General features: G+C 41.3%; 1 protein-coding gene across 6 annotated transcripts; it reads right to left on the reverse strand.

Moving 5' to 3' along the window:
* Positions 1 to 2,911: 2,911 nt before the first annotated feature.
* On the reverse strand, positions 2,912 to 9,421 carry LOC136527019 (uncharacterized). Of its 6 annotated transcripts, none has more exons than XR_010776660.1 (6): positions 9,087 to 9,421; positions 8,192 to 8,610; positions 7,663 to 7,935; positions 6,394 to 6,507; positions 5,932 to 6,068; positions 2,912 to 5,476 (listed from the first exon to the last, which is right to left on the reverse strand). XR_010776660.1 is itself a non-coding variant. In XM_066519616.1 (3 exons), exons 2-3 carry the CDS (start codon positions 8,585 to 8,587, stop codon positions 7,192 to 7,194), a joined length of 1,140 nt encoding a protein of 379 aa, XP_066375713.1. In that variant the 5' UTR covers positions 8,588 to 8,610; positions 9,087 to 9,421; the 3' UTR covers positions 7,145 to 7,191. The 6 variants fall into 6 exon arrangements, 1 of the variants encoding a protein (XP_066375713.1); XR_010776659.1 differs by having other exon boundaries at positions 2,912 to 4,038; positions 5,106 to 6,068; positions 7,271 to 7,935; XR_010776658.1 differs by having other exon boundaries at positions 2,912 to 4,038; positions 4,249 to 6,068; positions 7,271 to 7,935.
* Between the last annotated feature and the right edge of the window lie 3,133 nt (positions 9,422 to 12,554).

The raw sequence follows: 12,554 nt of genomic DNA on the forward strand, positions 1-12,554 counted from the left end.
GAAACATGGCACGTATATATATGCAAAGCTGAACAATATGGTGTATAGTACATGCCTGACTCTCATGAAAGAAATAAATATTCAGAATGATGAGATATCTTGCATGACAAACCAACTAGTGCATAACTCTGAAAACAAGGATGAATGGAAAAACAATCCCCTCTAGAATTATTGTGAAACAACTCACATACCATACCACAATGGATTGAATTATGCTATGAATGAAGATGAGAACAAACTTGTACCAACAACTGTCCTCACTTCTCAAGCGGATGCCCCATTCCCTTTTGCCTCTGGATCATCTGGCAGTCCCATGACTCTGAATTCTGAATGTGGCATATCAGCATGTGCAATTAAGGGCCGAGTTGGTATGAGTTCTGAATTCTGAATTCCAATACACGCAATCATTTGTGAACGAAAGTCATGGTCCAGTCATGAGGATGAACTAAGCAGATGCATTGGGAATGATAATGATGAGATATTTGTTGTGGGAGAGGCCGCATGCTTCTTCGTCGCTAATAACCTACACCAAAATAAAGACAACTTGGTACTAACTGACTACTCCCTATTAAAAAGAACTGACAAACTAATAGCCCTGCTTGATCCAAGGACAAGTATTTATCTTGACCGTACTTACTTTAAGTTATCATCAGCACATGATAGAAAGTGAACAAAAACAGTTGTAGGCATGACATGTCCTGACATAGTGACACTAAGTACTACCAAAAGGGCTGGAAAGAGCTGGTATGGGGTTACCGACAAAATGGTGGTTGACCATGGTTTAATTTATTTGCTAAATTGCAGTATCAAAATCACCATGCACAATTAGCTAGTACAACACAACTTAATTGATAACATGACTCATAGTTCAGTTGAGAATTTGTTTACTGGTACTGATTCCCTAGTAGCCTATATATATATATATATATATATGGTGGGGTAGCTTAGCCTAGATTCTTGCTTATCTTTCACAAAGGAACACATGCTGCGTTGACAAGAAATTAATCACACAGGCGATATTATACATTTATATATACTCTGATGCTAAACACAATGAGCTATATATGTGCCTATGAGAGTATGAGTTGGATGAATCATTCAATGATTCAATGGTATTACAAGAACATGGAGAGGTATCAAACCTTTGCTTACCTGCTTACTAAATTAACGTCTCAATTGTTATTAGGAAACCATTGCCATCAGTAAATTGTCATCAAAATATTTTGGAGTACTAGAGCTGGTTGAGCAGTTAGTACGTGATGAGACACCTGGTCTGCATTACCATCGCACATCCACAGCATCTGGCTCATTGCAGACACATGAGCTGACCTTAACTGAAACCTGAAATCCAGAGCTCAGTTATTGCCTTGCTAAAGGAGCATTGCTCCCTTGTGTGTCAGCATCATGCCATCAAAGCCCCAGCACAACAACCATGGAAATCTGCAGCTTCTGGAGAAATGTGAATAGTCTTAGAGCTTCACAGAAAGTCAAGAACATCATAACAAAGAGTAGCAGCTCTGCTAGCACAATCATGCATGTGACATAATCAACACCGCTTCGAAAGCAATCAGCTGATCAGATTCACAAAGAATCAGTCAGTCAGACGACAAACACCACGGCGGCTTACAACGATAATCTAGCTCGTTCCAATCAAGTGTGTAATCAGAACAGCAGCAGGCAGCAGGCAGCAGCCTCTCGAGTGTTGAGCTCTATCTTGATGCCCATCATCACATGCCGGCCGGGCACATGGCAAGATAGGGACGAGGGGGGCTCGTCAGAAACATCAGTTGCTCCAAATGGGCCGGTGAAGTGGAACTTATCATGGATGTAGCTAGCTAGGAGCGAAAGCTAGAAACAGTACGTGCAGGTCCACCACAGCAGCACCTCGTAAGTTTCTTTGTTGCCTTGTGCCGTACGTACCTCGCCACTGATCCAGCGGTAAAGCATGTGTCCCCATGAATGCAGTTGGCTGCTTGTGTTAATTCCAGCAGCTGAACCAAGCAAGCAGCCCCAAATGCCGTGACGTCCGAGAACTTTACATGTAGATATAGGCCCGCTGCCTGCCCCTAGGATGGTGGACTACTGGACTCGTCAGTAAAGCCATGCGCGCGCCAATGGTTAACTGTAACGGTTAGAGTCACAAGCACATCGAGAGGTTAATCTTTCGAGCAAGATAAACTGGTTGGTGCAGAGACTGACTGAGGCTGGAGAATTTACGTTGAGAAGAAACTCTTGGACAGATGTTGCAGTGCTGGCTCCTCACAAACTGCCAGCGTTGCCAGCCACATTCCTGCAGTACTGACGGAGTGTACTCTGCATGTGCAGTGCAGAGCAGCAGAAGGATATTGGCGCTGCCATTCTGTTCTGCCATGGTTGGCATCAATGCCTGCTGGGCACAACTCAAGCCTTTACTATGCTTTTGGTTCAGTAGTGCCCAGAGCATCAGCAGCCATCTCAGGCCCATAACGCACTGCAACTGCAAATGCGGCACGGGTCAGCACGAGGAAGGAGGAGTTCGTTAGGGTGGTGGCAGCACTGCGGTGGTCTGCACTCTGCAGCGACGACATACCGATCATTATGGCTGACGACGTTGTTTGTCGTCGGCGCAGCAGTGGCGGCAGCAGCAGCGGAGGGGCAGATGGGCACCACCGGGACCGGAGCGGCAGCCTGGTCCGCGCGGCCGCGCCGGTCGCGCCGCTGTCGCCAAATCCCGCGCCGGCGTGGCCCCCTGCTTGCTTCTCTGAATCTGCTGGAGAATGGGATATAGTACTTGTCGGCTTGTAGAATTGGCCTCGCTCATTCATCTCACATCCAGGCTGCAGAGTGCAGAGCCTTCCCGGCTTCCCCGAACAGGCCCTTCCACTTGGCTCACTTACTGGCCTTGGCCTTGCAAGGGCATGCCTTCCATGGAAAATGAGATTGATCCACATATCCGATCCAAAGCAGAAACATCATCAGTTCATGACATTAAACACAGATCGTCATCAGAAAAGGAGAATGCTCAAGTAGTTGGGTGATTTCATCAGTTGAGTACTGACAAAAGGATGGATGATTTTGCAGCTAGAAGCCTAGAAGCATCATGCTTCCTTGTGATCTTCTAATGCTTCGATTGAACACAACAATTTCAGGTAGGTTTTTGGTACTCAATGTCTAGTGGGTTTATTTAGGGGGTGTTTGGATCCAGGGACTAAAATTTTGAATGTGTCACGTGAGGGTGTCGCATAGGGTGTTCGGATACTAATAAAAAAACAAATTACAGAATCCATCAGTACTCCACGACACAAATTTATTAAGCCTAATTAATATATCATTAGCATATATTTACTTTAGCACCACATTGTCAAATCATAAACTAATTAGGCTTAAAAGATTCGTCTCGCAAATTAGTCACAAACTATACAATTAGTTTCGTAATGAGTCTATATTTAATACTCCATGTATGACAACGACTAAAGTTTAGGAGGACCAAACACCCCCCTTACACTACAAACAATGAGCAAAAGCTTTTTGGTACTCAAGGTCTAGCGGGTTTAGATCTGGTTCAGCTAGGTGGGACCATTGGTTGTAGGCTTCTAGCTCAGGCCTACGAAGTTTGCACCCATTCCACTGAGACCCCACTTTTAAAACTGGTATACTGAAATCTCAATGATTCACTATTACACAGATCTGACGGCAATCTCACTGTTACTTCTTTGCATTATCGTAAATGTTCCGTCGCAGGCAAAAATTGAACAAAAAAACTGTAGGTGAACATGGAAACAATACAGGCTTATTGTCAAACACGAAGCCAACATCAGCAAAATTTCTAAGACCAAACATGAACTTCCAAACACGCAAGAACAACATTAAGTTCAACGGGAAGTAAAGAGATCGAAGGTACATCGTCCTACACCACGTAGAAACTTTTCACTTGTACTTGACTATTATAACATAAGCTTCTTGCTTGCTCATCAGAACCACCATGGCATACCGTATACCACTTCACCTCTGAAAAATACGTGATTGCCTATCCATTGTATTTCAAACATGTTCCTTCAACTACACAACAATCAAACTTAAGTAAATGACAGGAAAAATTTAAGGGCAGCAGGCTTTAGCAAAATAAGTCTCATAGTCTCGCTGACCCACGACTGGCGCATATTTTATGAAGAACGCCAGCTACAATATCTGGATTACAAAACACTAGGACAGATAAACAGGTATGCATCATATGTATAAGACGACTGGCAAATTACTGTACAGACATACCTGCAGGTTTTCCTTGATGCAAGGCCATACCATGCAATCCCAACATTTTGTGTGTACATTGAAATCTGCTGCAAGTCCTGAACTAGGGCACATTTGTATGATTTTACAAAAAATTCCTAGTAAAAGAGCCTTCCCTACTTCCTCATATGACAGATTTGTATGCTTTTACAAAATTCCTAGTAAAATAGCCTTCCCTGCTTCCACATATGCCAGCAGCATGCCAGATAACATATTGCATTGAAAATGAAACAATTTCTCCAAAAAAAAACATCAGATAGGGGAGGGCATGCACTACTCCTCTCTGAGAGCTTTTGGGAACTTATGTTTGATTTTCACACCATTTCACCTAAATCGTTTCTTTTAACCTAATAATAACTTCCGATTATAGAATTGGAGTGTGCATGAGTGAATCAACTTATCCGTGAGCCAAAATGAACTTGCGCTGATTGCACATTGAAAGCTCATAGCCAAAAATTGTTCATGATTGTCCTTTGCAATAACCATGTGATTATTAAAATCTTGTAAACAAACAAATTAGCAGTTTAGCACTACATATCCCAGACTGAATATCTGTCTGTAATGGGGAGATAATGGAAGCAACGATCTAGCACATGAGAATCTGCATTTCAAATTACACGCATTAACTTGCACACTGTAAAGCATTTTCCCCAGTTGCCTAAGATTCCATCTATGCATGGAGTATTCTAAGCATGGCTATATAACAAGTTTAGGCAGCAAACAGTATTTTTTTTAACAGAAAATAAGCAGTAAACAGTTCTTAAAATGCCTAAGTGTTCAACACAAAACATGTAAAGCAAAACATGGAACACAAAGTCATTGTGGATGTGGTCACTTACAAAGATCTTCAAATATATTTCAAGAACATCTGGGATATTATTATTCCATTATCTAACAAAGATTTCAAGCGTATGATGATAGGCCTTCATGGAACAGCACTCTTGTCTTGATGCAAGACTCTTAGGTGAAGAGTCATAATAAGCACAAGATAGCTGGTTGAGGCATTAGGGGGCTGGCTGCTTGGTTTCTCAGCCACCTCCCCTTTGCTTAGCTCACACAAGCCACGAGGATCTTGCCCATCCAGGTGAGCCAAACTGGCTCACTCACAGAAGCAAGGAAAATTTTGACAGCGCATAGATCAATATGTTCTTGCCGGACAACAAGCTGTGTGCTCCGAAACCGAATCCTTGCTTGGCGAGGCCATATTTACCTACATAACTTTCAACTCATAATAATCTGCACTCCGTAACATATATCTTGAATATTTCTTAACTTCAACAAAATGAATCTGTAAATCTGCACTCTGTAACATATATCTTGAATATTTCTTAACTTCAACGGAATGAATCTGTAAAGCCTATTCAAGCGACCTATAATTGCGTCCCTAAACTACTGTTGTTTTTGTGCTGAAGGGTAGGTATCAATTGCAATTTAACTTACTGGTATTTTGAGAGCTGTTTACCATAAATCCATATAATAATATGAAAATACAGCTAAGACTGTTGGTTGCTTTATTACAAATATGTATCAGTGAACAAAATATATTTTAGTTTACCTTGTCACTATCATTCAAATCTTCCTCCTCAAAAAAAGGATTTAAATAAAACCAAGAGTTCCTCCTCAAAAAAGGATTTAAATAAAACCAAGAGTTCCAGGAGCACTTACCAAAGAGGGAATATGCTTGTTCTGTGAAAAAACACACAACAAACGGATCACCTTTTTGTCTTTAGATCATAAACGAATCCAATTTGATCCTTTTATCCAGCAACCAGTCTGGAACCACAGTCTTGGCTCTGCTTGACCTTAATTACGAGCAAAAAGATCAAAATAAATCTTTGATACAAGTTTGAGGTGAGCACAATAGCACATACAAGTAGCCACACAGGGCAGCCCTTTTGTGTTATTATACTTATATATTTTACAAGTAAATCAAACTGAGTGCTCCTTAGGCCTTTGTTCTATTATTTGTGAGCATAAGGTATGACAGCTCACATGGAAACTACTATCCATTAATGTTGCAATGAAGCATCTTGGCAACTTAAAAAGCAAGGCACAAGAGAATCCTATCCTAGAAGAAAAAATATAATGATCCTAAAAGCAAAAAGATATTGAAAATAAATTTAGTACCAATGGAAGTTCAATGGAAATGTTGCAACATTTATCGCACTGCAAAACATGTGGCAGACTCCTCCATTTACAAGAACCTATGGAAGGATGCTTTACAAGCCTCCAACCTTGGCCCTGGAAAGTTCATGAGAAGTATCAGATTTCCTTTCCCCAAACTTTTGCTGTTGCAGAATTGAACAATACTAAATTGGAACTGCCCATGCACGCTGCTACTAAATTAACAGCAAAAAAGCATTACGAATTAGTCAGCCCACTAGGCAACACAATGTCAAGAGGAGACCTACAGATATTTCACAAACCACCTTTGGAGACAAGTATGGCACGGCTATAGTAAAAGCATACTTATATAGCACGACACTACAAAGACAATCATTTACAAAACTAAACTTCCTCAAGGATATTCATACTTATAATATATCTTTGAGAATTGAGATAGTAACAGCGGCTTGTACATGCTTTGATCAAAATATTGTAAGTTCAGTCATCAATCATCACAAACACAATCAAGGAGACAAGGACTATTGGTGTAGTAGTACAGTGTTAAACATCAACATAAGCTAATGCAAAGATAAAAAAAACAGAGGTGTTTAAGTATGAAAAAAACATTAATACTTCCAGACCCTGTCGCAAAATTTCAGAAATCTTGAGATATCTATAGTACAAAATTTCCCAACCGACTCTTTTCACAAGTAAAATTCTACACATGAAGTACTCCAACACCTCAACCCCTTAATGAGATTTCCCAACTTACAATAATTTTAAAGATATGAAATGTCACCAGGAAAGTAACAACAAAAGCTATCTGGAAGTAACAGCATGGGTAACCAAACTCCTCAATTCAGCTAGGTGTTCATCAGTTGAGATGTTCAGTGTTAACCTTAGGTTAGTCAACAAAGCCTCTTGCTCCCAGCTAATTGACCCACAAGCATACAAAGCTAACATTGTTGAACGATAAGCATGTAATTCCAGCAAATGGGTTTCTTCCAACAAATGGGTTTCTTCCCTCGATCCATCGTTATCATGTTCTGATGTTTCTCTTTCAGATGTAGAAGCTTCATCATCATCAGTTCTACTACAGGTATCTCCACTTTGGTAGACCAAATTATAATACTGTGATCTATGGGGGGTACTGTTAGGACTAGAACTACCAACAGAAGATGAGATACTCTCTGTGTCACTAAATTCTTCAGTTGTTCTAGTATGCCCTTTATGACTAGCATCCATGTATTTCCCACCCAGCATAAAGCATGGGGAATCAACAGCATCTACCTTTTCAGCCAAAGGGAAAAAACCTCTATCAACCAGCTCTGAGTACCTTCCTTCTCTATTTGGTGTCCGCAATCTCTTAGTGATTTGTTTGCATTGAGGATGTGTTGACATAGCAGACGATTTTCTCTTGATGCCTCTAGATGTATCACCCTCAAAAGCATTCTGGTTCTCAAGTTGAATACGGCTGTCCATTCTGAAGTTATGGTTATGGTCTACATTTCCATCTTTTGATCGACCTCTGAATGCACCACCATCCAAGCATCTTGCAGAATACTGACAATGATTGAAAGACAAGTCTCATTAGGATCTACTGCATTCCCATTAATACTTGAAACAAAATCTAACTGCTCATGAGTGAACATCAAAGAACCTCAAAATTATGGTATTAGATTATATTGAAAACACAACAGTTAGACCATGTTAACCGCTTGATTGAGCTAATGTATATAAGTAAAAACATCTTTCTATTGATCACCTTATTATAAATAAATCTAATCTAAATTTGAGAATTGAAGGAACAAAGCATTACCTTCTGAGTCACAACCCATCTGTCATCTAGCCAAAGCTTCCTCAATCGAAGATCCGATGCATGTGCACTCAACTCCAGCGAAGACCCAAGGAGCCTGACTAGATATTGATTCTTTCCGAGCACTCTCACCACCTCAGCAACCTTCCACGAGTAGTTGTCAAAGGCCTCAAGAATACTACCCAAACTCCAGCGTACAGGATCATTCGCAGGAGGGCGAGGTCTCATCAACCTTCTTGGCACCCTTTCAACAGCCACGCTAGAGTCAACGGGGCTTTCATCATATCTCACCAGGTAGGTGTGTCCATTGCCGGAGATGATCTCACCAGGCCTCCACGAACCAAATGGCACCTCTGCCTCCTGCAGTACCTCCACCTTGCTCCCCTTGAAGAATCTCATCAGATCGTTTTGCTTCGGGAACTCTGTCGCAAACAAGAAATCCAAAATATTGTCAATAGTCGAACAAGCTAGATTAACGGGCGTCAAAACATAAATCAGACTAACAGGAGTCAAAATACGAAGATTTTCAACTTCTACAGGAGCACCCAAAAGATTTTGAATGAAAGAAATCGCATCCTTGACTACAACCGAGTAGGCAAGTATTGACAACAGAATATAACAGATTAACGAGCGAAGGAGCCATTGCAGCGCAGGAACATCAGCGCGTTGATCCGTCACAAGAACAGAAGAACGAAATCGAAGCGAATCGCTTGGGGGTGTTGCAAAAAAACATGGCCTCGCACATCCACCAGGAGCGGGCTTTGTATATGCAACGGATTAATCCCGATTCGTTCCTCTTTCCAGAATTTTCGATCTGATTGTGGTCATAGCAGAAAGTTCAGAGATCGATCTACCGAAAAAAGAAAAAAAAATCACCAAGCGAAGTTAGGATGCTTACCAACAAACGGAAAGGCGATTACAATGCCAATCGAGCCGCCGGCGTGAGGAGCGCGACTGGCTACCTGCCGTTCTTCGGCGGAACCACCGGAGCCCGACGACGGCTGCCGTTCTTCTTCCGACGAGGAGGCTGGCGGCGGGCTCAGCGCGGCCAGGGCCAAGCGCGGCGTTTCGACGATTTGCCGCCGGAGAGAGAGAGAGGAGCCCGCGATGATCCGCCAACGCAAGGAATTGCTACACGGACACGGCGAGGAGGATTTGACGAGCGGAGGAATCAGGGGGCGATTTCAAGAGCCGGAAATAAGCAAAATTCAGTCGGTTCCTTATATTAATTAAAAAATGATTTATTTAATTAAAAAAATGATTTATTCGGGCTTGTGCGGCCGAAGCGGTTTATATACAGGGAGGGGGTCAGGGAGGGATGGTGGGCCAGCGTCGCGTTCCCAGTCTCATCACTGCCATTGGACGGTTGGATCGAAACGGCCTCGTAGCCTGTTCGGTTGGTCGGTTCGTATGGTTGCAGTTCGTAAAGAAGTATTGCGGGTTGATTTATGTGAGAAAAAAAATATGGTTTCAGTTGAAAATTTACGATCATTTACGATAAGCTACAGCCAAACGAACATACTATCTCTGATCAGAACTATAAAAATAATATTTATCTCTTATAATTCTAAACCCCACCCGTTATTTATCTTAACATGCATATTATCTAACTAGACATTGAGCACATGCAATTGTAATGCCTACATCAGGAAGATATTTTGTTGTCCACGTTATCATGCCACACAATCTACTAATCCACAATTCCCACAGCAACGCGCGGAGAATGCTTCTAGTTTCTTATATATATATATCGTACCAAAGAAATGCACAAAGAATTATTTCATGGTGGATTCATGAACTAATTTGATGTTCTAGGTGTTTATAATTTTTTTTTACAAACTTTGTCACGGTTAGAGAATTTTCATGCTATGCAAAACTAAATCAACCTAAATTTCCAAATTGAGGGGGTAGTTCTAAACTATCTACCATGCTTCTTACATTTGTTGTTAGTCAAGTTATGGAGTTTTTCCTAATGTTAAGTGCAGCTTGACTAGTTAAGTTCCATGATAAGTCTATATGTCTCGACATAGATTTATTCTAGATTTAATGGTGTTGGTGTCAGGCGTGCACGCGTGTGTGTATGAGGTGTGTTTGTACTTTGTCTTTTTAAAAAACAAACCATTTTTAAAAATATTTAAAAAATCAAATAGTTAGTTAACTTGAGCACGATATTCTAGACGGCAAAAATATTCGATGCAAACCATTAACTTAGTGCAGTTGTGAAAATAACTTAAAACACAATACCTAAAAGTTTTTCAAAACTCTTATGATTCTTTCTTCTAGTATATACGCACATGAAATCTATTATCATTTTCATATGAATTTTTAGAAAATGATTTTGCATTGTGGATGTGCATCATTTCAAAAAAAAACTTGTTTTAAATTAAAGAAGAGAGTTATCTTACCAAGTGAGAGTAGCCTGACGGTTTACAACTAGTATTTCTCCTCCTCTAGTTTACGTGGGCATCTTACGTGGGCATCAAGCTCTAGTAATAAGCCCTTGTTTAGTTCCACCCCAACTTCTAAAAAGTTACTACAGTATCTGTCACATCGAATGTTTGCGGCCCATGCATGGAGCATTAAATGTAGACGAAAAGAAAAACTAATTGCACAGTTTGGTGGAAAATTGCGAGACGAACGTTTTGAGCCTAATTAGTCCATGTTTGAACACTATTTGCCAAATAAAAACGAACGTGCTACAGTAGCCCCAAAATCCAAATTCCGACGACTAAACAAGGGCTAAGTTGTCGTCTGCCCCAAACAGCCCAAGCCATAACCCTTTTTCATCCGGCTGGCGGCGTTCATGGCTTGGCAGTCACGTTTTAGCCGCTGCCGTCCCCCCTCCCCCCTCTGCTCGCTTTGCTTGTTTACCTGGCTTTCATATTCCTTGCGTGCCGGAAAGATGACGACCCAACAAAAGCAACACAAAAAATCTGACACTCAGCACATAAGAGACAACCCCTTTTCATTATTAATTCACAAAAATAGTATCGCTAAAAAAAGGGTGCTCATTTAATTAATTAGAAATAATTATTAAAAAAACATTTGTGGTAGCAGTAGCTTTCAGGTCATGGTTTGGTAGGGCGCAACGAGTGGCTGCCATTGGCCGCACCGCGCATTGGCAGTTGTCCATGACCATTGGCCACACCCACACCTCCATTCCATCTCGATTTGCATCGCGGAAAATGAGGCGTGCAAATCCGCCAGGGATCGCATGCGTCCCGGGCGGTCTCAGAAATCTTGGTGGTCACGTGTCCAGTCCAGGCGCGCGGATTTGCTTCACGCATGCAACAAGCCAGGCTTCGTTCTATCGAGAATTTCGTGTGTCATCTTGGAGAAGGGACAAGGCCCCGTTTTTTTTTTTTTTTTTTTGGTTGGGTGAAGATTTCGTGTTCCTGAAGCATCGGTTTACCGGGGTGTTTGGACCATGAGAACAGACTGTTTCTTTGGTCGCTGTTCAGCGTACTATATATGTTAATTAATCCCATCGCGCTCTGTCATTCTCTGTGAAAATGCAGACAAGAGGAAATTGACTGTATAACGCCCCTCACTGTCAAAACGCAGAGAGATTTGACGATGTCACACCGCGCTCCCTGTCATTCTCTGTCAAAATGCAGAGTACCACACAACCAAAACGGCTGCAACCTCTAGCTCAAGAAATACCATTTTAAGATATTTTTCATTATGATTTATAAATTGATGCCGTTTTAGAGCGGGCCTACTGGTTTTCAAACAGATGCGATTTTACGTTTTGAATTTGGAAGCATCACTTCCCACCAAATTACCCTATTAACTGTTTATTGCTATATGGAATACGTACAACTCGTGTCAAAGAGTAAAATACTTCCTCGTTCCAAATTATGAGTCATTTTGGCTTTCCTAGATATGCAAATCTTGCTATGCACATGTTTAGATACATGGCAAAAATAATATATTTAGAAAAGCCAAAACGACTTATAATTTAGAATGGAGGGAGCAAGTGAGATATAAAAGTACACATCACAAATGGTTTAGACCAGGAGTGCAGAATATTATCACTAATTTGTTTACATGTAGATGCGTAGATGTAATTCAGTTCGACCTCTGAGCTAGCTGTGCGAAGCACAAGCTGGTGGATTACTTTTTTTTTATAAGTCGGGAGGGGAGAGGGTCCCCCACCTGGGTTTTCATTCATATTTGGCTCTTAATAGCCATGAGGTTTACAAATATTGTTTGGGATACATTTTCGTGATGCTTTTACATTGCACTAGCTAAGATTGAGCACCAAGTAGTAGTAGCAACCTCCCTATCACAAAGGTAGGTGTCACAACCCCACTAGGGATTGGGAACGATTCGTTGGAATGGAGTTCGGGAAAGGAAGAACAGC

This window comes from Miscanthus floridulus, chromosome 19 (genome assembly GCF_019320115.1).
Source record: "Miscanthus floridulus cultivar M001 chromosome 19, ASM1932011v1, whole genome shotgun sequence".
NCBI classification, from domain to species: Eukaryota; Viridiplantae; Streptophyta; class Magnoliopsida; order Poales; family Poaceae; genus Miscanthus; species Miscanthus floridulus.

Bases quoted from the DNA above. Each gene is read 5' to 3' on its own strand.
- LOC136527019 (XM_066519616.1), bottom strand. From the start codon at position 8,587: ATGAGATTCTTCAAGGGGAGCAAGGTGGAGGTACTGCAGGAGGCAGAG. The intron at 7,936-8,191 runs GTAATGCTTTGT...AATCATTGTCAG, and splicing joins GATGGGTTGTGACTCAGAAG to TATTCTGCAAGATGCTTGGA.